This window comes from the organism of the source record quoted next, unplaced genomic scaffold (genome assembly GCF_019419815.1).
Source record: "Pyrus x bretschneideri cultivar Hongxiangsu unplaced genomic scaffold, Pyrus_bretschneideri_v1 Contig55, whole genome shotgun sequence".
In the NCBI taxonomy this organism is placed as follows: domain Eukaryota; kingdom Viridiplantae; phylum Streptophyta; class Magnoliopsida; order Rosales; family Rosaceae; genus Pyrus; species Pyrus x bretschneideri.
The window spans coordinates 14,375-38,998 of NW_025999793.1; the positions used below are offsets into that span (position 1 = coordinate 14,375).

The 24,624-nt window shown below is 38.9% G+C and overlaps 1 protein-coding gene across 1 annotated transcript; it reads left to right on the forward strand.

Annotated features, from left to right (window-relative positions):
* The first annotated feature begins 22,509 nt into the window (after nt 1-22,509).
* Nucleotides 22,510-23,682, forward strand: LOC103936971 (protein IRX15-LIKE). Its single transcript, XM_009346862.3, has one exon. The coding sequence runs from the start codon at nt 22,650-22,652 to the stop codon at nt 23,616-23,618; it is 969 nt and encodes a 322-aa protein (XP_009345137.2). The 5' UTR covers nt 22,510-22,649; the 3' UTR covers nt 23,619-23,682.
* Nucleotides 23,683-24,624: the final 942 nt, after the last annotated feature.

Sequence of the window (24,624 nt, forward strand, 5' to 3'; positions counted from 1 at the left end):
CATCTTTGCGTTGAAGTTGTGGATACACTATCTTTATGGTGAGAAATGTAGAATCTTTACAGATCACAAGAGTCTTCAGTATCTTTTTACTCAGAAGGAACTTAATCTTCATCAACGGAGGTGGATGGAGTTGCTCAGCGATTACAACTGCACGATTGATTATCACCCTGGTCGTGCAAACGTAGTGGCCAATGCACTTAGCAGGAAGTCTCAGGGCCGTATCAATGCGTTATACGCTAGTCGTATTCCTCTTTTGGCGGACTTGCATGCTACGGGAGTGAGGTTAGAAGCAGAAGATCGAGAAGTGGCGTTACTTGCTAATTTCCAAGTTAGGCCAATTCTAGTTGATCGGGTGCTTGAAGCTCAGGTAGCTGATAGGGAGACCCAAGAACTGATTCAAGCTCGAGTTCAAGGAAGGATGAGAGACCTCAGAGTTCGTGATTCGAATGGCATGTTGATGCAAGAGGGTAGAATGTTCGTGCCGAATAATGTAGATTTGAAGAAAGAAATTCTCGATGAAGCACATATTTCGGCTTACGCCATGCATCCAGGAGCTACTAAAATGTATCATACCATTCGACCATTTTATTATTGGCCGGGTATGAAAAGGGAGATAGCTGAGTATGTGAGCAGGTGTGTTGTTTGTCAGCAGGTTAAAGCAGAAAGGAAGAAGCCGTTTGGGTAGTTGCAGCCGCTTCCCGTTCCAGAGTGGAAATGGGAAAATATCACTATGGATTTTGTGTACAAGCTCCCGCGTACACATAATGGCTTTGACGGCATTTGGGTGATCGTTGATCGGCTCACTAAGTCGGCACATTTTATTCCAGTGAGAGAGAAGTATTATTTGGGCCGCTTAGCGGAGTTGTTTATCTCGAAGATTATGAAGTATCATGGTGTCCCTGTGAGTATTGTCTCGGATCGTGATCCACGATTTACATCGAAGTTTTGGGTGGCTTTTCAGGAAGCTTTGGGCACGAGATTACTTTACAGTATGGCTTATCATCCAGAGACGGACGGACAGTCAGAGAGAACTATTCAGACTTTGGAGGATAAGTTGCGAGCTTTGGTGTTACAGTTTAGGGATGCTTGGCACCAGCGGTTGGATTTGATGGAATTTGCCTACAACAATAGTTTTCATTCGAGTATCGGCATGGAGCCATTTGAGGCATTGTATGGTAGATCCTGTCGCACACCGTTGTGTTGGTCAGAGGTTAGAGAAAGAGTTTTAGTGGGTCTAGAGATTGTTGAGGAGACTACTCAGAATGTTCAGGTGATTAAGTCTAACCTGAAAGCAGCCCAGGACAGGCAGAAGAGTTTAGCAAATCGGCATGTTATGGACAGAGTGTATGAAGTCAGAGATTGGGTATTTCTGAAGCTTTCACCGTGGAGAGGAGTTGTGCGGTTTGGAAAGAAGGGGAAGTTGAGTCCCAGGTACATCAGACCCGACATGGTCACAGAGCGAGTTGGTGAGGTAGCTTACAGGTTGGAGTTGCCTCCGGAGTTGGCTAGAGTGCATAATGTATTTCATGTGTCTATGCTCCGACATTATGTTGCTGATCCGTCTCACGTGATACCTCCTCAACCGTTAGAGATTAATCCAGATTTGACTTATGACGAGGAACCAGTGACGATCATCGATTGGAAGGAAAAGGTTCTGAGGAACAAGACGATGAACTTAGTGAAAGTTTTGTGGAGGAATCATTCAGTCGAGGAAGCTACGTGGGAAACAGAAGATCGGATGAGGGATTTGTATCTTGGTTGTTCTTTGACCACTAGGGGTCATTATTTGATTGTTTTGAATTTCGGGACAAAATTCTATTAAGGTGGGTAGGTTGTGACATCCCGTCGCGAAACTATCAAAACGTGCGTGTGAAATGACACTTTTACCCCTAGTTCGCTTTCGTTACATTATTGGTTGTTTTGTGTGGTGTGGCATGTGTTGGGCCACACACACACACACTGTCACTCTCACTCTCACTGTCTCTCTGTCCTTTTCCCTGTCTTTTCCCCCCGAGAACCCCATTCCTTCTTCTTCCTTCTGAAAACGTACGGACACACACACAAGTACACGATTCACCCACAGATCGAAGGAACAAGGACCACATTCGAGTTCTTGGGGCAGAGAGGAGTGCAGCTGTACCATTTTCAGGTAAGAAAACCACCGTTTTCACGTTGATTTCGCGAGCTCCGTTTGGGGTACTATTCATGAAAATGTAGTTTTTCACGTTTTAGAAAATTTGAAGCTCATAGGTGGCTTGGTGGAGTCCCCAGGAGTCTCGGAGTACTTCGTTTGAAGGAGTTGGACGTCGGAATCGCCATTTTCGAAGTTGGCCGGTTTTGGAGTTTGGTGATAGGTGAGATTCCATGATTTTTTTAGCCCTTAAAAATGGTATATCTATGTTCTCCTAGTTCTAGGCGTTATTTTGGTACAAGAATCACGAAAAATGGTTGAAAAACGAGAGAGAAATCGAAGTTATAAGTTTTTCCAGTTTTCCGGCGACGGCACCGGAGGTTCGCCGGAGAAGGAGACGGAATATTCCGTCAAGTCTGACGGAATATTCCTGACGCTGTTAACGGAATCTGTCAAAACTGACGGAATATTCCTTACGGCGTCAGTTAACGCCGTCAGCGTGCCAAGTACGTGCCTGAGCGTGGCCGGCGCGTGGGGGCGTGTGCGGCGGTGGAAAATTTTTCTAAAAATATGGGTGTGATCCTGAGGTTGTGTAGAGCACGTTGGTATATTCATTTGTCCAATTTGAGCAATGTATGAGAAGTTATTACGAGAAGTTGGTTATGTGCTTTAAAATTGACGTTTTTATAGTTGTTTCGCATATAGGTGATACGTATCCCGAGGACGAGCGTGGTCACTCGAGGCAGGGGGGCTACGACCCTTCCACATACTAGTGAGTGGGCTTTTGGTTTTCCGTATATACCTATATACATTTATTTTCCCATAAATTGTTTAAAAGGGGTTAATTGTTTTATGCCATGCACCATATTATTATCGTTTATGCATCATTGCATGCATTAGTAGTGGCATACATATACATATGTATATTTGGTGCTGTGGACGCACAGGTAAGTGGTATTCATGTTTATATTCAGTAGTGGTTTGAGATGATTAGAGAGCTTATAACCTGCACCCCCGGTGTTAGTGCTCCCGCCCAGAGTAGGGCACAGTCCTTCACGTGATGTTCACCTCCCGCACCACACGCTCAGCTTGGATCCAAGTTAGGTGCACAGTCCTGTCGTATAGACCACTTTAGGTGGTTCCGACTCGTAGGTGACCCGCGATTATTCGCACAGCCTTCACGTGATCGTAGCACTAGAGCGTATATATGTATTACACCCAGGCCTGTCGTACAGACCACTTTAGGTGGTTCCGACTCGTGGGCAGGTTCAGTTATTGAGTTTGAGATTTGAGCTCTATATGCAGCCGTACAGGTCATGTTAGGTGACTCCGGCTGCCAGATTATATGTTATGATTACGATCTATACCTGAGCACTTGCATTTCATTATGAGATTTTGACATGGCATATTCTTGAGCATGGTTGGCATATCTATACATATGTATATATGTTTATTTTCTGGGAAGTATACAGGTTTTACGGCGAGGGGTTAGAATGTATTTTACAAAATGGTTTTAGAAAAGCTTTGTTTTTGCTCACTCACGCCTTTGTTTTGCGCCCCTCCAGGTTCTAGTTGCTTAGCAGTTTCGGTGGTTTCCCAGAGGACTTTCCTGGCATTTTTGACAGACGCTCACCAGCGTAGGGTCACCTTTGGGTGTACTGTTGTCGTATCATTTTTCTTTGGACTGCTATAGACTTATTGCTCTGAACTTAGCGTCTCACTTGCGCTAGCACATGTTTTTAGTACTTTGTATGCTAGTTTTAAATTATTCGTACTTTTTATATTACTATTTTATTAGCTTCCGCACATGCACATGGTTACGTCACCTCCGTGTGACGGCCAGCACGCCTTGATCTCGGTCGGGGTGTGTCAATTTGGTATCAGAGCCTAACCCTGGCCGTGGTGTGCCGACGAGGACGTCAGGCCCCTAAGGGGGGTGGATTGTGACATCCCACATCACCTAGGGGAGTGATCCTTATATGTATATTCCCATCTATACCTAGCACGAGGCCTTTTGGGAGCTCATTGGCTTCGGGTTTCGTAGGAACTCCGAAGTTAAGCGAGAGGGGGGCTAGAGCACTCCCATGATGGGTGACCCACTGGGAAGTTGCTCGTGAGTTCCCAAAAACAAAACCGTGAGGGAATGGTAAGCCCAAAGAGGACAATATCGTGCTACAGTGGTGGAGCGGGCCCGGGAAGTGATCCGCTCCGGGCCGGGATGTGACACTCAAAATTCTCATTTTCCACTTCAAACCTTTAAAAAGAAAAATACACCTATGAAGAGTGAAAAATAAGATTTTTAAAGTGTTGATAACTGTTTTTTTTTCTTTAATTGTATTGAATATAGTTTTACCAATAAAGGAAAACAAATTCTAGCCATCCTTATAATGTTTTTTCTTTTTTCTTTTTTTTTCTTTTTTTTTCTTTTTTTTTCTTTTTTGTTCACAATTCAAACCAGACGCTACCGTAGTGGCCAGCATTGTGCAGTGCGATATGGTTAGTTGCAGGATGAGGGTGCGGATTGGAGTTTTGATTTATTTCATAATGCAGTGCGATATAACATATGGCAAGGACTGAGGTATGAAGTCTATAACATCTATCTTCGATTTACAGTGTTTGAGTGGATGATATTATATATTGTGTGTTGGGATATGATTTTTGCTATTCTCTCAATGTGTTTCTTTGATTTGTATGATAAATGGATTTGTGGGTTTGAGTATTTCGTAGGGTTATAGTATTGGGAGGATGATTTGTATGATAATTGGTTTGCTTTTTTTTGTTAATTTTCTTTTTATTTATTTGTTATTATTTTTAGAATTTAAAACTAGGTGATTTTTTTTAATTCATGTGGGATCCACATATATGCCACATTAGCACACTAACTGAATTTTTGATGGAAATATAACAGAATGACCACATTGATTTGCGACATCCATTTTCAAAGTCTACATTAATCGATTTTCAATTTCAAGGGTCATCTTGATGATATGGATTAATTTTAGGGACCATTTGTGATTAAAACTCTTCTTCGTACTATTTTTCTATTTCATCATTGTGCTCCACAGAGAGAAATTTTGAAGTTTGGAATGACATACCACTTGTACCAAAGTTAGGATTGTGACTGCTAAAGCTATGCGAACTACAGGATTAAATGTAATCCTGTGATCAATGAGCAATTTATGGTATTTTGAATGCTTCGTCATTTTGAGGTTTTCTATATATATATATATATATATAGACTAAATACTCAAGGACGGAGCTAGTGTAGACCTATGGGGCAGATGCCCCCACTCATTAAAAAAAATGTATGGTTGCGTTCTAATTCTCAATAACCAGCCCTAAACTAGTCTACCATTTTGGATCCCAAATGCCCTAGCTAATGATAATTTAATTAACAATTAATTTAATTGTGTCTCCCCGTTTTTCTAACCCCATGTCGTTAATCCACACAAAACTCATCCCACCACATACAGCAAAGCAGTTCCAGTCCTCAACTTCTCCAGATTTTTCCTCCCCTTTCTTTCAACCAAAACTCAATTGAGTTTGGAGTGTTATAGACAGTTGGAGTTCAAGTAATCAATTATCAAAATTCAACACAAGAATTTTACTCCACAAGGTATTTTATACGACTTTACTTCATTAATTTATTTTTGGCATTTCAATTTAGAATTTAGCTTTCTAATTTAGAGATCAATGGATGAATGATAAAATGATTATTTTTATATAAAGAGATATTTAATGATATTCTTATGGCAACGCTTTCAAAACATGAAAACAATTCGAGAAATATTGTAATACGTTGTATGAAAAACTTTATGGATTAATATATTAGTATTTCATTCAATAAATTATTGAGATTTTTAATTGTGACTTTATTGTTTGAGGATGCCCTCGCTCACACAAATCTCTAGTTTCGTCCCTATAAATACTCATAAACACATGCTTTGAAGACGAGATGAGAGATGAGCAATTCAGATTCCCCCAAGTACAAGATTGTTGTGAAGGTAGGAAAAGGATCCTAGCCAGATCATTTTCCTAGGGATTCTAGGAATTCCATGATCGTGACCGTTCATCGTACATCGTGTGATCAGTTTTCATTAAGTATTATTTATATTTAACTTTAAAATTTAAATTTTAAAATGATTTCTGACCGCACGATGTATGATAAACGATCACGATCACAAGATTCTTCGAATTCTTAGGAAAAGGATCCTACGGGAAGGTACAATAATTGCCCACCAGAGCTATCTAGAGATGTTTGGTGTCTAATGGTTGCAACCGAAAGGAAGGTAAAAGTTAATTTACCTGACATGATATATAGACAAATTGAGATGATTACTGCAACATCATTTACTTATGACTTGTTTGCAGGAAAAGGATCCTTATTGGATCATTTTCCCAGGGATCCTAGAGATCCTATGATCGTGACCATTCATCGTACATTGTGCGGTATAAATAGTACTTAACGAAAATTGACCGCGCGATGTACAATGAATGGTCACAATCACAGGATCCCCAAAAAAAGGATCCAGCGAGGATCCTTTTCCTTGTTTGGACATATTATCGGTTGATTATGCTTTTTTCTTTTTGAGAATCTAAGAATGGAGAAAAACTTGTGTGAGGTTTTGCTGGTCATTGGACGTTACCGAGTGACACTATAATCCAATCAAAACTCGTCACATAGCAAATCTTTTTTTGAGCACATTGATATTTTTACACTAAAAGGAGGGAGAGTTTGGCTAAGTCACACAATGAGAAGCCTAATTATCTTAAATATAATATTTTGTATTTTTTTATATTTAAAACTTCCATAATTATTTTCCTACTAATTAATATACACTATAAAATTTAGTTAGTGGTTTTTTTTTTTCCTCTCTTCTCTCTCCTTTTAATTTCTTCCCAAATTTTCTCTATCGTCATCTTCCCTACTACTTGTTTTTTCTTCGTAAAAATATGGTCACAAGGGCAACAAAATGGAGGCAGATGTTTATGCTTGAATCATAGCACAACAGATGAGGGATTTCATTCCTGCAATAAATGTAATAATTCGATTTACTACGAAAGCATTTATACTTGAATCAAATATTATGACAGTAGCTAATTTAAGGAACATAACAGAAGACGAGCTATCAATTTCCAAATGTCTCGTTGAAATGCCTTTTGGTCAAAGTGATCGATGCTACAGTTTACGATTACATATCCATATTTTACACAAAATATCTTTTCACAACTATTTTGTTTTTTATCGTTGTAAAGCAAACTTCTAATTTAACTCCAGAATTGTGGGAACAGTATTTTACCAATTCTTGATATTGTGGGAGATTGCCTAACTATGGAGCTTCTTCATAATTGATTGCTCCAAAAGATACTTGAATTATTAGATAAAAAAAAACTCATTTACTTAGCAGAGCGTTAAAAGACATTTCAATTTAAACACTCAGACCTTGTTTTGTGACATCCCACATTGCCCAGGGGAGTGATCCTTATATGTATATTCCCATCCTTACCTAGCACGAGGCCTTTTAGGAACTCACTGGCTTCGAGTTCCGTAGGAACTCCGAAGTTAAGCGAGAAGTGGGCTAGAGCAATCCCATGATGGGTGACCCACTGGGAAGTTGCTCGTGAGTTCCCAAAAACAAAACCGTGAGGGAATGGTAAGCCCAAAGCGGACAATATCGTGCTACGATGGTGGAGCGGTCCCGGGAAGTGATCCGCCCCAGGGCGGGATGTGACAATTGGTATCAGAGCTTAACCCTGGTCGCGTGTGTGCCGAGAGGACGTCGGGCCCCTAAGGGGGGTGGATTGTGACATCCCACATCGCCCAGGGGAGTGATCCTTATATGTATATTCCCATCCTTACCTAGCACGAGACTTTTTGGGAACTCACTAGCTTCGGGTTCCGTAGGAACTCCGAAGTTAAGCGACAAGGGGGCTAGAGCAATCCCATGATGGGTGACCCCTTGGGAAGTTGCTCGTGAGTTCCCAAAAACAAAACCGTGAGGGAATGGTAAGCCCAAAGAGGACAATATCGTGCTACGATGGTGGAGCGGGCTCCGGAAGTGATCCGTCCCGGGCCGGGATGTGACACGTTTGGCTATCTGTATAAAGGATCGGATAGGATAAATAATACAGATCCGAGTGTATGGCACTGTTACGTACTAAATAGCATCCGGATTAATTATACCAGCCCCACATGATTTATACGGTACGCACCTGTTAATTTATCCTCCCTAAAACCTAAGGATTATTAGTCGAGTGGGAACAACGCTCGCTCTCCCTCTCTGTCCCTCTCTCGTCGCGTTCCTTTCTCGCATCGTTCGCAAGACTCATTGTTGTTGTCGTCGTTCAGCCGTCGTCATTCTTCTTCTACTTTTCTCTGTTCCGCCCTAAATTATTGGGGAAGTTATAGTTCCCTTCAAATTAAGTTTTAGAACTCCATAATTTCTATAAAATTCTGTGAAATTGATGAGGGTTGGACAGCTTCTTGGCTAAATTCCTACAGCTCTTGGCTCAATTTCTGCGTTTGCCGACCCACCACAATGGAAATCCAATTAATCGATTTGGTTAACAGGATCTAAAACCCAATGACCTGCAACCGCCCTTTCGCCAGAATTTGGAGCAGATCTCATCGATTCCCGGAAAACTTCAAGAGCCAAGGGCTCTGTCAATCCTCGCCAACGTGGCTGGACCGTCGTCTCCGCTCGAAGCCGCACCTTCACAGTGCCTCAATTTGTCGTGAAACACACCCTTAACTGAACCATGTTGTCTGCAGAAGATCAACCAGAAAGGGTTTTATGCAGAAGATGAACGACAAATTAAAGGCAGTGCCCTTTGCGGATTATTCCATCATTATTTTCCTTTTTCTTCATTTTATTAACAATTTTTCTCTTAAAATTAATATGGATATTTAGTAGTACTACTTATACCATGCGGTACCAAATGAGGTATTAATAGTTGATTTTTAGTCCGATAATACACCAAATGTCTGACTAATTTAATCAATACTATTCACGATTATTTATCCTATCCAACTGAAATAGTCAATACAGTCAAAGCTGCCAAATGAGATCTCAAATGCATGTCTAAGAGGAAAAAAAATTAACTATTAGATTAATCTTATGGTGTATAATAATTCGAAAAAAAAATAATTATCAGAGTTTTAAATATTAAAAAACATATAAGATTATATATAAGACTGGTCATGTGGCGAGTTCTGAGTAGGTTGTAGTGTCACTCAGCAATGTTCAGTGACAAGCAAAACCCTGCACAAGTTTTCTCCTAAGAATGGTGTTTCTTTTATATAGTTATCAATAGTCATTTGACTTTTTTTAATGTTATTTTTTTATAGAAATTTCTTTTACTGCATTTGTCCTTAGTAATGCACATTTCGAACAAAAATTTCCCCATCATGTACATACATTCTAAAAACAATTTATTATTTTCAACAAGATTTTTTATGACTAAATACTAAGTATAGTCAGAAGTAAAATATTGCCGACAAAGTTTGACTTTCAAAAATATATATTTCTGAAGACACTTGACCATTGCAAATACATATCTCGAATAAGGTGGTATATAATTTCGACAACTTCTTATTGTTGGTAGCGGTATTTACGACGACTTTGAGTTCTTGTAGATGACAATTCATTGTTGGGAAACAAATTTTCCGACACAATGTTCTTGTAAAAAAAATAAAAAATCATCGCAAAAAACATATGTCATCGTTTGGAAAGCATTTTCGATGGTTATATAAGATTTTGTGACCACTTTGACATGTCAAAAATAAATAAATTTTTCCATTTTGCAAACTCATTTCCAATGAAGAGATAACTAGTCGCGATGGGTCAGATGTGTCCGAAATGAAGTATTTCTTCAAACTTGGTCACAAGGATGGCATGGGCCAGCTAAAGTCTCCAGGCTATAAGGGTTTTTGACCATTCTGCAAGGGTGATCATGAATGGGCCATGGATACTCTAGAAGTCAGTGGTGAGTGCAAATCCGAATCCTAGCTTAAGTTGTGCATTCTGATAACATTTACTAAAGGTAAGCGAACAACTTTATTCTTTGTCTGCTTGAAATTTCTGGTGAACTGCTCTTAACTTTGGGTTGCTAAACATATTCTTTCTGATGAAGATTTAGAGTTTGGATTAACTCCAAGGACCATGACATGAAGAAAGTGCATGTCACCATGAGCATCGTAGTTGAATATCGCTAATGACACTGGCTGCTTATTCCTCTTCGCATGGAGAAAAGTGGGCTTTCTTCTAAAGAAGAGATTAAGCGAATTAATGAAGATGTGTATGCACGGCTAATGACCGTTGTCAAGCTTACTGTCAATGAGAGTGGTAGGAAGAGATCTTTGCCATCTATTGGTGAGTCATCGATTGAGAAAAAGTCAATGATTTCTTCTATTGCTCATGGGGTTTTGCTACTCCTGAGAAACTTGTCATCAATATGTCATCCACCAAGGAAAAGATAGAAATTGCTGAGTTTGAGTCTTTGAAGCCTGCTACTTCGAAGGAAGCTAAAACTCTAACTGAGAAGATTGCTCAACACAGAGCTCTGTCCTGCCCTCGATGCATAGGTCTAGAGATCAAGTGAGGTGTTCGACTTGGGCTAATTTTGGATCAGCTTCGAAGTGGCTCACTTGTATTGTTTGTTGAGAAATAGGAAAGTGGAAAGTGCTCCCAAGGGTAGTTATGAGGAATCCAAAGAGTTTGTACCTAGATATATATATATATATATACATATATATATATATATATATATTAGATCTGCTCGTTGTTCAATATTGACTTGCTCGCAGATCCAAATGCTTGCACCAAGTTCGCTGAAAACGTTGGGAAAGCAGTAGGCCTGGGTGTCATCGGGAAGCGTTTTACCGATGAATTAAGAGTTTACCTCCTTGCCACCATGCAGAAGATCTTAATCCTAACTGCTGAACCAAATGTCTTGATAAGGATTTTTGTGCTTGCTTCTTGCCTTGCTCTTGTTGTCAGACTGTGTCTTGTCCGTCCTCTTCTGAACTTTCTTTAAGTCTATTCAAGGTTGCTCAGGTGCTTTCTAGGCTCACTTGGCTTCATCCCAGAGTGTGCTTTTATTCCACAGCATAAGTATTCTCCAAGGTTAATTCTTCACCCACAATCAGTTCTCCGAATATAGGGTGCTCTGCTGGGAGTCCCTTCTTGAATGCTACATTGGCCATCATGTAATACGTCTGATAATCTTAGCCTTCTCCGCCTTGAACCTCTTCAAATACTTGCAGAGCGTCTCCATTAGGTCCTTATTGACATTGAATAGGTGGTTAGACTTCTTCTTGTTTGAGTAATACGACGAATACTCCTTGGTGAAATCTAAGGAAAGTTCATGGAAGTTCTAAATTGACCGCAGTGGTAGAGTGGAAGTAGTTTTGCACATCTCCTTGTAGGGTTTTAGTGAAATCTTGCACATTAGTGCATCATTAATTTTGTAGAGGATCATGGCGCTGCAATAATGCTTAAAATGTCTTTATGGATCCTCGTCTCCTTTGAAGAAGGTGGACCCATCCACTCGATCTCGTTCGTGAAATGTGACTTGCTCAAAGAGCCTCGTCAGTGGTTTTAATGCGGTGGAAACCAAGCACTCGCTTAGTTAAGAGCCTCTCTATGTCCTCATAGATTTTCCTCTACTAAGGTAGTGGTATCGCCGACTGCCTTGGGCGATGATCTCTAGGTTTGTGCTACTTTTTCCAACCGTCTGCTTGTTTGTGTCGCAATTGCGGGACACGTTATTCATCTTTGGCAGATGAGTGTGCAGCTTGTGGTTGGGCATGCGATTGACTGCTACTTAAACTTGGGCCGAAACGTTCTTGAGCTTCTTTTTGTTACCTCTGATGCCTTCTCTAGTGTGAGGTGTGATAGGATTTTTACCACTTGCAAAATTAGGGAACAAAACACTTAAAAATACTTGCAAGAGAACAAGGTAGTTGTAATATAAACGGCTCAAGTAAGATCGTTCTTCATAGAGATTGAATAAATAATTTGTATTTAAACCAATTCTTAATTAATTATTTGAAACAAAGTTTTGAAAAGGTTGATTTTGGGATTTAAAATAATAAAGACAAATTTTAAATAAAAACAATTCAATAGTTGGCAAAGTAAGAAAAACTAAATAAAACGTTTTAAAAATCAATTTAAGCAATAAGGTTCCACCGTCATCGCTAATAATCATATGCAATTGTACCAATTACTTCTTGGAAGTATGCCCACAAAGCCACTCATTTGATGTAATAGCTTTTGGAATACTTATTGTGTTAAACTATTATGTGTTTAATGAAGGGCAATGCTTATTGTTAATCACTATTTATTGTATTATGTGTTTAAGTAATAAGGGAATTCAAGGAATGTATTTAATCTAATAGAGAAGTGATCTAAGTAAGTTAGATTAATGAGACCTTTCTCTTATGTTCATTCCTAAAATGGTCCTAGCCATAGGATTGCCAATTGGACATTGACAATCCGCTAAGGTTAGTATGTGTTATGTTAACTCAAGCATGAGTATGACTAGTCTCAAGTCATTTAGTGTTGGACACTGAGACAAACACAAAGGTGCTCAGAAGGTAATCGAGTACACTGAACTATGTACGATCAAAAGAGAGTTCGAACATACATGTCATGTAAGAACTCGTAAGTTGCAATATGCAAAGTAGTCCTTTGACCTGAGGCATCATATATGTCTAATGGTTAGGTCATTGGCCTTTGATCATGTCAAAAGCATTCCATCGAGAGTGCCCAAGACATTGTTGGGGTCAAGCTATCTAGTCATGTAGGCATATGAATGCACAACAAGGGATCTCTAACCTTCCATGGTGGAGGGAGAATACTTTGAGATATGATTCGGGAGTCCTTGGCCAAAGCATATGAATATGACTTAGGAAGTTTGTTCCAAATCATATTCAATTGAATCATATAGAGAAGTATCACATTGAATAGTAGACATGAAACAAACTATCACTCAAACAATGTGATTAAGAGCATTGTATTAGAGAATGATCATATTGCATTGTAATTGTAACTGGATAGGTTCTCCAACCAGTTCTACTTAGCTTGGGTAGCCATGACATACTGCTAGATGTCACTCATGGTTTGTGGAAGGCCTAAAGATTAGTAAACACTAATCTTCATCAAAGGGAGAATTGAAATGTAGTTTCAACTCACAATCAATTATTAAGAGTAACAAACGCCCACTTCCTTACTAATTGGAACCTAATGGATCATACACCGAGTAAGGATGAAAGTGAAGAAATATAAATGAGATGGACAAGCAATTAAATGGTTTAATTGAAAATGGTCAAGATTAATTAATTATACGAAAGGTTCGTATTGGGCTTTCAAGTTAATTTCGGGTCTCGAGGCCTAAAAAGGGTTTTGGTCCACAAGGCCCATTATGTTTAAGTTGTATGACAACTAAAACAAAATGGGCAATTAGCCCAATAACCAAAGTCAAAACAGGCCATAGGGTGAGTGGTAGCAAACTTGGGTTAATTGCAAGTTTGTCACTCACATGTGAGTTGGTATAAAGGCATCTTTATAGCCATTCTCTCACTAGGGTTTTCTTTTGAGGCAAAAGAGCAAAACTCTTTCTCTCTTTGTCTTCCAAAGAGGCTGGCCGCACATAGTGGAAAATAGCTAGCAACCTTCCTTCCTCTAAGTCATCCATTTCATCTTCACACCTCATCCATGGTGTGGAGACCTAGAGACACCAAACTTTTGGTATTTTTGGAGTTCCTCTCCTCAAATCCTCAAGGAGCAAAGGAGAAGCAAAGAAACAACTATCCAAAGGAGTAAATGAGGTGACTTGAGCCCTCCACTTGGGTGAATCCTATGTGTAAACAAGGATGAGTTTCAAGGGTAATGAAACTCAAACTTTCTCTTCTCTTTAATTTGTTAAAGAGTCTTTTGGTTCACCATTCACTAGGCTTTGAAAGTCATGGCTTTTAGAATTGTTTTTTAATGCATGCCTACTTTAAAGTGTTATTAGTTTGCTTATGTGTTCAAATGTTCTCACATGTTCTTAGCTAGGACAAAATTTTTCCTTCATTACTTATGTATTTCCACATACATGCTTTGAAGGTTAGGTTTTCCTAATGCATATTTTCCTTGTGATGTTCAAGTGAAAACGTATATCTAACATGCAATTCGTTTATGATGTTCAGATCAAATATAAACATGCAACACTCATTAAGCTTTGTGAAAACCCTTTGAAAAACCATGCAACCCTTAAGAACGTCATGTTCGCCTTAAGTGAACTTACAATTACTAATCACAAGAAGCCATCCTCAATTTCAAGGTGATGTTCCAATAGAAATTGCATCAAATTACTTGTCTAATTACCCTAATAGTCACGAATCATTAAGACAATTAGATAGTTTAAACACGGTGAGTAATAATTCAAAGCAAGCATGCATCCATTTATAAGCAAATTAATAAAATCATGCTAAGGCTCATAGCCCCACCCTAGCAGAAGTACTAGTTACACATAAATATTATGCAAAATATTATTAAGAACATGGATCGAAAATATCTTGAAAATAAACTTAAATTGTCAAAACCTCTTTAAGTCAAAGTCTCCAAAATATTGTGTAGTAAACCCTAATGGCTAAATAGCCTTATTTATACTACTAAAAAAAAAAAAAATCAAATTCTTCCTCTAAAGGTTTTCTAAAAACTAGGAAATAGAATAATAACTTAAAATCATAATCCAAATCAAGCTAGGAAATCTGCCCAGCAGAGAATTAGCCACATTTTTTTATCTTTAGGGCTCTAAAACAAGCCTAAAACAACTCAAATTAAATATTAGGACCTCCTCTTCAAGTTTCAAGAAAAGCCCAAGTCCAAAATCATCATCTTCTAGCCCAAAAGTCGCAAATAAGCTCTGCAACCCAATTTGCCAGAACCACGAACTAGGCATAAATTAATTCACAGTGATTAGATTCTTTAGGATAAAATTATGTTGACACAACCTTCTTGATAGACTTACGAACCCGCTTCAATTGGAATCACTCAAAAATTCTACCGTTTGATTACTTTATGCTCAGAAAGGATTCGCATGTCCTACATCGAAAATACAACAAAATATCAAAATTTTACCAAAATATAACAAGATAGGGGAAAATATATAGTATAAAAGTGACTCATCAAGGTGGGGAAGAACTTCTTGTAAGTCAAGTCACGAATGGACGTTGCGCTTGGAATTAGGTCTTGAGTGCTGGTCAGAACATGGGCCCAACTTTGAGTTCACACTTGCCCACGAGACAAGTTAGAAGTGAATGCTTCTCTATGAACCAAGGTGAAAGATGTTTCCCCGAATGCCTAGGTGGGAGTGTAAACTGGTTAACCACTTGGTTTGTGGCAGGTTGAGTCGCTTTCTAAGACGCCACAAAAAATAAACATCATCATCTGCCCTCATTCTGTTTCGAGACACTTCATAAGGTGTGCGTGCATCTTGATGTACTTAAGAAGTTGACTCACAAAGGTTGTCTGCTATTTAAGGCGTTCGTCAAGTTTGCGACATGCCAAGTTAGGTGTGGATCACCATTAAAGGTGGACGAGCTCGGTTGGTAAGCACCAACATGAGTGATGGATATGTAATGGACAACAAGTGCGAAATTTAAGCCAAGACAGATGATATATGCAGAAAAATGGGGCGAGAAAACCCACAGTTCATTTGCAGGTCCGATGGTCAAGTTGGCCAGTAGGGCTTGTCTTGAGATTTTTGAGGCCTGAGGCAATACCAAAATAAGTGCCCTACTATAACTCCACGTCAGAAAAAAAAATCAATTGTTTTACTGTTCATATTTGTGCATGCCGATGTAACTTTTCTTTGATAAAACGATAGCAGGATGTGAGGGATTATGCTAAGCAACAAGATGGGTTGGCCATAATTTGGTATCTAACTTGTCATTTAAAAGACTCCTAAGATCTCTTACTTATAAGTGAAGAAAAAATAGATTTCACATCTAATCGATAATATTAGTTTGTATTTAGATAAGGGTACACAAATATTTCACAAGCAAAATCAACTAAGGTATGAAAGGTATTTTTGTATAAAACTTATAGTTGTCGGATAATTTTCTAATTTATTGTCCCTTGGGGCTTCATAAGAATTGTCATATTTTTCTCTCTCTAATTTTTATATATAATGTTATAAACAATGAATGAACCAAAAAAAAATATTGAAAAACCAAATACCACATACATGTTATTAAAAATATAACTCATTTTTCTTGGATAAGAAAGAAAAGTAACCCTAAACCCTAACATTATATTGAAACATAACATCATTGCTAAAGAAAAAGGAAAATTAATGAAAAGAGCTTGAAAACTTTGAGTTTTAATGAAATGGTAACGTAAATAGTACTAAGATTGACTTTTTAGTGTAAAAATGTGGTTTTTCGTTAAAGTGAATAGTACTGGGAGCTTTTTGTTAAAGTTATCAAAAGAAAAAGGTCCTCATTTTGAATTTGGGTGACTACTATTATTATTATTATTATTTTCCAAAGGGTGGTAATTAATTGAAAATGAATTTGTAAAAACCACTTTTGTCAAAGGCACATATAGAAATATAGCTACTTATTTAAACCAAAGATGAAATAAATGCATTAAAAAAAAAAGCATATTTGAGTTTCGAACCCGTGTTCCTTTCCATTGCAGGAAAGTAGCGAAACACCGCTGCAAAATGACATCCTATGACAAATATCCAGTTTTATATTTTTATACGCTTACTGAACAAAACATTATAATAATAGAAATTAAATTTTTTGATGCCCTCGATTTTTTGAGACCCTGTGCAGTCACCCTTGCTGCCCTAGGCTAGGGCCGGGCCTGTCGGCCAGTCCAGTCTAAGCTGGAGCCGGTTTAGCTGAGCGGGTCTTAAGGTGTGTGCTGGAGCTTGGCTACCTTTATTTCAAACTGGGCCTCCACGTGGTGGGCTGCAAGGGCAATAACTGCATCTGTTTGCGCCTGGGCCTGCTGCAACTGCTGACTCTGGACTGCTACAGTATCAGCGTTGGTGGCCTGCAAGGGTAGTACCGGCGGTCTAGCCACCGTGTTCAACTGCCAGGAGCTGCGCCGCAGGGCTGTGCCGATATCTCCGTTCTCCAGATAGTGTCCAAGTACATAGGGCGTAACATTCATTGTGGTTTCAGAGTTTCCATCCATCATATCATTTCTTCAGTGACTAATGAAAGAATTTTATCAAAAAAGTCATAGACTAGGAGCGTGTGAGGGAACCAAGGTGGGGGAAATTCCGAAAGGAAGAGAGCCTCCTTCTAGAATTATATCAGACTCTCAATGAAGAAAATCAATTTATGGTAGTTAAAATCCGCCGTCTTCTGTCTACAAAACAATGAATTTCAAAACCTAAAAGTCATACGATATCACTCAAATAATTTGGGATACAATATTGAATTTCTCTAATTTCCAATTCTGATTTGCATGCATTTCATTGACCTAAAAGGGATTGGAAATTATTTCTATTCATTTGGAAAACCAAAAAAATATAATGTAACGCAGAGGATTCTTCACCCCACAGTTTCCTTGTTAAATACGTGTTCCCAATTGTCTATAAATGGATGTGGCTACTTCTAATAATAAAGGGTTTTTTTTTTGGGGGCTAAACCCTAATAGTGTTGCAGTCCTATTGAATTAGAAATATAATTGTGTAAATCCTAATGAATTTAGGAATATCTCTTATATTCTTATTAGAAATTGATTACCTATTAAGATTTATAATCCTAAAAGGGTAAGGATTTTACCTATCCTACTACTATAAATAAAGGTACAATGGGGTGAAATAATACACAACTCACAATTACACATCTCTCTCTTTCTCTCTACTATTGCCGCACCCCTCTCTCTAAGGCCTCCATAATTGTTCAGTAAATTATGCCTACAACACGTTATTAACATGCTTTTGACGCTGCGTTAAAGAGAGTTTGATCTTCAAATAAGGGAGTATTACGTTTTAATCATTTTTTTTATGATTAAATTATTATTTTGAATTGATCTATATGATATTGATTCAATTTAATTTTGATGTGTTGAACGTGATACAACGCATTGGAGATGCAATTCCGGCTTTCTGAGAAAGATCTTCTACAAATTCAAAGGCTTTTGTAGTTTTCTGCCAATCAGGTACGCTTCAAATAAAGTAAGATATCTGAAATGACCATGAAGCATGAAAACAACCCCATGATGCATGAATCCCTTACATTTATATTTTCTTTTCGATATATATATATATTGTATATATTTCATATATTTGTCAATATATATATATATACACACACACACACGTTCATGCATTACGTAGTTTTTACTATGTAGAATATGTGAATCAAAAAATCGAAATAAATTAGAAAATTTAAAAAAAAAAAAAAAGGGAACTAACCGTGCCGACCTGCATGGGCTTTGTTGCATGTGTAAACCAGGCCCCAGGCCTAGGTTTGACTTACTGGGCCTCCTACCCTTCCAAACACATAGAGCCGACACCCTTTTCGCTGGGCTTTCTCACGATCCAGCTCGCGCCAGACTAAGCCAGCTTGTGCTGGGCTTGTCCTGCGAACTCTGTCCAACCAATCCGGCCTGGGTTTCTTCTCTCCTTTGCTGTTGGGCTGTTCCTCTCGGTCCGTGACTGCAGCAAGCCTGCAAGCTTGTTTTTTGCAGATTGTTGGGCTGCCTGCAGCAGCCTTACACGAGCCCAGCCCGCAGCTTGCAGAGCCTTACCTAAAGCAGCAGCCAACAATTTCAATGATGGGCTGCCCTTGTTTCTCGGCCCAAAGCCATTTTTTGGGCTTTTTTTTTTCAACCCGCACCCATAAATTTTTTAATTTTTGGTGCCAGATTTCACAGCGTTAACCAATTTTAAGATGTTTCTTTTGTAGGGCCTGCAACCATCTAGCCCACAAATATGGCCTGAAACCTTATATTATTTTGCTTCTACGATCAACCCTGTATGGTCCCGATCTATTGAATTAATTAAAATTGACTAATAGTCCATTAATCTGATAAGAAATCCAAAATTATTGACATAAATATCACTTTTTGGACATTAACAATTCAATATTTTAATTCTCTTCTTTGAACCGTTGACATACACTTGAGTTCCTAAAGCAACTCAAATCCACTACACTTAAATTAGCGTATTGCATTCTGTGTTCTTGCAGAAACCTCTCTTTTATGAACTAAACGTTCATAAACTATATTGAACCTGTAATTTCAAATTTAGTGCCTTTGAAACCCGTAGTTTTCATAAAACAAATACACCCATGAAAAGCATACATTTTTCATGAAAACCATGTCCTAGAACTCGAATATTCTAACTTTGATGCTTATGGATGATTCATTCCCATGGCATCAATCACAATCTTATTCCCTCAAATTCAATGGATTGTTGAACCGTCACAAGTTTGATTTTCGCTGATTTGGATGTTTCTAATATAAACCACTTTATGTGGGGTACAAGATGTGAATCCGCATTTGATTATCAAGAAACTGAGAAACCATTAAAGCCAACAATGGCATGGAAGAGCTGAATAAGCCTTCGCCTGATCTTCATTCGAAGACTTATGCCCGAAGCATTACAAACGGAAGTACCTCCCGAATGAGGATTCCATGGCTCTTTGGCTCACTCCTATGGATTGTCTAATCATGAAAGACATTGCTTGAAGCACACCATGATTACATCCATGAATGAGTACAATTTTGAAGTTTATAAATCCGATCGAATTTCGACTGGAGAATACTTTTTCTCGTCATTTCTTGTTTCTAACTCGCTCCTGAAGCAACAAGTGTAGAAAGCGAAAGTTTACCAAATTCTCAGATCTAATTACTACCACAAACATAAGAGAAAGATATAAACCTAGCTTCGGCAAGAGTCTACCGAACGGTATAGACCCAGTTTGGCTTGAGTCTACCGAATGGCTTAACCTAGTTCGGTCAAAGCCCACCGAATGGTGGTGCCCTACTTCGGCAGGGATGCACTGAACAATATTGCTCTACTTCGATAGAGGCCTACCAAACAAATCCCTCCATCTTTGGCTGAAGCCTACCGAACCCAAGTCTGGGTCTGTTTCTCTCATAATCAAATTTCGAGTTTGTTTTTACAACCTATGGTAAAATCAGGGCATGCCAATGTGTGGTATCATGCCCGAAGCACCTAAGACCTAAAACTTCAAGAATAAGTGATAATATTTCCAAACCTTAACCCTGCAGAATATACTTCCATCTCAATGGAATAGATCATTGGTTATGCACCTCTTCGTGCCATCTACCAATGTCGTTGAGGAGTACCATTCTCGTAGCCAATATGTGAGACTAATTTTGCTCCACCAAACATTGTTGGAAGAGCAAAAATTTGACTTGGATGGCCTTGTTGGCCGAATTCCCTTAGTAAACTCTATCCGTTCCAGAATCGTTGAGTTTTCTTAAGGATATTCGAGATGACAATGATCATGAATGAAACCACTAAAGAAAATAGAGTGAAATGTCTTTGCATTACCTGAAAAAATGAGCCTGAAGCTTTGATTTGGGGCCAATAGGTTGTCTCCCACCTGGGGACACACCACATGTGGTTGGCCTAGAGCCTGGTGATTGAGCAGTGTACTTCCTTTCGCACGACTATTTAGGAAACTTAGGTCAAACAATGATGCTACAACGTATCTCATTACTCGAAATAAGGATCTTGTGCCTACAAGCACACTTTGCCAAGCCTACTTATTAGGGAAATTGATTTTCTATATCATTCCTCGCAAAGATATGAAATCACCCTTTTTCATAGTGGATTCAAGGGAATATATGTGGACTAATCCAACCAAAATGCGAACCATATAAATACTTAGGGTTTTGGTTGATGAATCCTGAGTCTATGGGTTTTTCTCCCACCTTGGGTTTTACCATAGTGAGGTTTTGTGAGTTTTAACTTTTATGCATTTTTCCGTTGATCTGAAACTCACATTTGCTCATTGTGCTGACAACTTCATCAACTGTACTTACTTCATCACTGAAGACCTGATGCGCCATTTAGTTGAGTATTTACACACTCAAGGAGGAGAGTTGCAGTCCTATTGGATTAGCAATGTGATTGTGTAAATCCTAGTGAATATAGGAATATCTCTTATATTCTTATTAGGAATTGATTACCTATTAAGAGTTGTAATCCGAAAAGGTTAAGGATTTTACTTATCCTGCTACTATAAATAAAGGCACAATGAGGTGGAATAACACACACCTCACAATTACACATCTCTCTCTTTCACTCTACTATTGGCGCACCCCTCTTTCTAAGGCCTCCATAATTGTTCAGTAAATTGTGCCTATTGCTCCGGCGTTAGCCTGGTGGATAAGCCGTGGATGGCACTTATTGGACACGAATTCTAGAGCGCGAGCCACAACAATATACTCCTGAACCCATCGTTGTAAATATTTGGCTCCGCTAGTGATTTTCACCACAAAATTTGAAGATAGCATAAATGGGACTTCACAGATACAAAGATGTAGACACATGTAATGTAACAATATTGTTCAAACTTTAAGCTCAAAACTCAAAATAAGGTAAGATTGTAGCACAAAGTCACTGCCATGCACCTTCCAATCCTGCCTTAAATAACTCAACCCGATCGAGGACATCTTTTCCTACCAAAAGTTGAATCCACTATCCATCTTTGGCAACTTTTACTACCTTTCCTCCAACAAAATACCACAAAATTAAGCAAAGAATATATGCTTTAACATTAGTGCATTAGTGAACGAGATTTGATTGGATTCTAATTAATTTACATCACTAAAATACTGTCTTGATTGGAACCCAAAAATATGAACTTTGGACCTACAATGACTGCTTGCGATACCCACTCATGGTCCAACCTATGGTATAACATGTCACAAACTTTAGCCTACTACTTCACTTTTATAAGCATTACTCTCTCAACCACCCGGGCCGTTTTAGTCGGTACCACATCGATGTTTCTTTGTTTCGAGCCTTAGCCTCGGTAACGGACCGGCCAGCAAACAATTAAATATTTGCACCATAGTCTTTTTCACCTTTTATTTTAACAAAATACCCCCTCCGGCCTTTTAATTTTACAACACAAAGCACGTCCCTCCACCCTTGCTTTTATGGATGAGGATTCTCTACGAATTCTTTTTGTGAGAATTTTAAGAATTCTCATATTTTATACTTTCATTGTATATTATATGATTAGATTTTGTTAGTTAATATTTATATTTAATTTTTAATAAAATGCGGATGAGATCCGAAACCCGCTTTATTAGGAGACGCCACCTCTTCAAAAGCTCAACTGTTATGTTCCCACATTGGCATTCGTGTCCCACTCAATCCCCTCCGTGATTTCTCTGTCGCTCTTTCTAACTTTGAAAGCAAATGAATTATGAAGCCATGAAAGAGAAATCCCAAGATAATTAAAAAAGACAAAGCAAAGAGCAGTCTCTCTCTCTCTCTCTCTCTCTCTCTCTGTGTGGAAATGAAAACCACCAACAGCACCGCCACCACCACCGCCAACACAAACACAAAACTCATCCTCCTCCACCCCCAAGCAATCCACAAACCCACCACAAGCGGCGGAAGCCACCGCCTGTGGCTCCTCTTCTTCTTCACCTTCTTTACCCTCGCATTCACCCTCACTCTCATCAGCACCACCATCCCCCAAACCCTCCCCACCTCCTCCCTCACGGCCACCTCCGTACTCCCCCTCCCGCCCGCCGTCCTCGACGCACTTCTTCACTACGCCATTTCATCTTCAAACACCTCGTCAGCACCCCACATGTCCCCGCCGGAACTTACCTCCATATCCTCCGCCCTCACCCGCCTCTGCGCACCTAACTGCAATTTCCTCGTTTTCGGCCTCACCCACGAGTCCCTCTTCTACCACACGCTCAACCTCAACGGCCGCACGGCTTTCGTCGATGAGAGCGAGTTCCTCGTCTCCCGATTCGAGCAGGCCCACTCCCACCACAGCCTCGAGGCGTACGACGTGTCGTACGTGACCCAAGTCAAGGACCACAAACAATTGCTGTCAACGACCAAATCCCAGGTCAAAAACGAGTGCCGGCCGGTCCAGAACTTGTTGTTCTCGGACTGCAAGATCGGGATCAACGACTTGCCGAACCACATATATCAAGTCCCTTGGGATGTGATTCTGGTCGACGGCCCACGTGGGTATTCTCCGTCATCTCCGGGGCGGATGTCGGCTATTTTCACCGCCGGAGTTTTGGCCCGGAGCAAGAGGGGCGGTAGGGATAAAACTCATGTTTTTGTTCATGATTTTTCGAGGGAGGTTGAGAGGATTTTCAGCGACGAGTTTCTTTGCCGGGAGAACTTGGTGGAGGCTGTGGGTAGTTTGGGGCATTTTGTGGTGGAGAAAATGGAGGATCATAGCTTTGAGTTTTGCAGAAATTCACCATCATCTTCAAAAGAGGACGAAGATGATTAATTGAGCTGGGTTTTGTAAATTATTTATTTTTTGTTAATTATTTAAATAATTTTTCTTGATCTTCGTCTTTTTTTCTTTTTAATTTAAACAACAGACGTAATAAGATCATCAAAGTAATGATGAAAGGGTATGTGGAAAGTTTGGGGGGTTATGCGTTCAATTTGGTTTTGCCCTGTTTGGTTACTGAGAAAATAGAAGATCATCAAAGTAATGATGATAGGGTATGTGGAAAGTTTGGGGGGTTATGTGTTCAATTTGGTTTTGCACTGTTTGGTTACTGAGAAAATAGAAGGGGTTGGAAAAAGAATAGAAAATTTGGATTTTTCCCTTATATATTTGAATCCTTAAATGCTCAAATAGTAGAAATCATTGAAAAATAGCAGACGTTAAACGCTCCAATCCCACCACCCCCAAAAAGATGAACAACAAAATTCGAAATTAAAATTATGCATCCGTTTCCTCAATAAACTTTTTGGCAAGTTCTCCCTCGATAGAATAATTATAATTATGATTATCTAAATTATGAAAAAGAAAATTCAAAATTGAGTGTACAGCATTCAACATAACTTTTGTAAAGTTCTCCCTCGATAGAATAATTATATTTATGATTATATATTCTAAATTATGAAGAAGAAAATTCCAAATTGAGTACAAAATTCAGCATAATTTTTGTAAATTATGTCGAACAACACAAATATAGTAAGCCTTTCTTAGTAGTTATGTGACGAGAAAAACTGAGAGAAATAAATAGACTAAGAGGTTGTTTTCATTAGGGTCGTGTATCTAAATACTCATTTTTATTTCTCAAATATGTTTCATGATTTTCAAAGTCGGAACAAATAAATTAAAAAGATTGATGACAAAAAATTATCACGAGTATAGGAGATCAAAATGAATATGAGAACAACATTATTCTTTTTATTATTATTATTATTATTATTTTCTATAGCATTATTGTGTCTTTCATGTAAAATCACAAGGAAAACGAGAAAGAAAGAAAAAAAGA

Excerpts from the sequence above, each read along its gene's own strand:
- LOC103936971 (XM_009346862.3), top strand. The coding sequence starts at position 22,650 with ATGAAAACCACCAACAGCACCGCCACCACCACCGCCAACACAAACACA.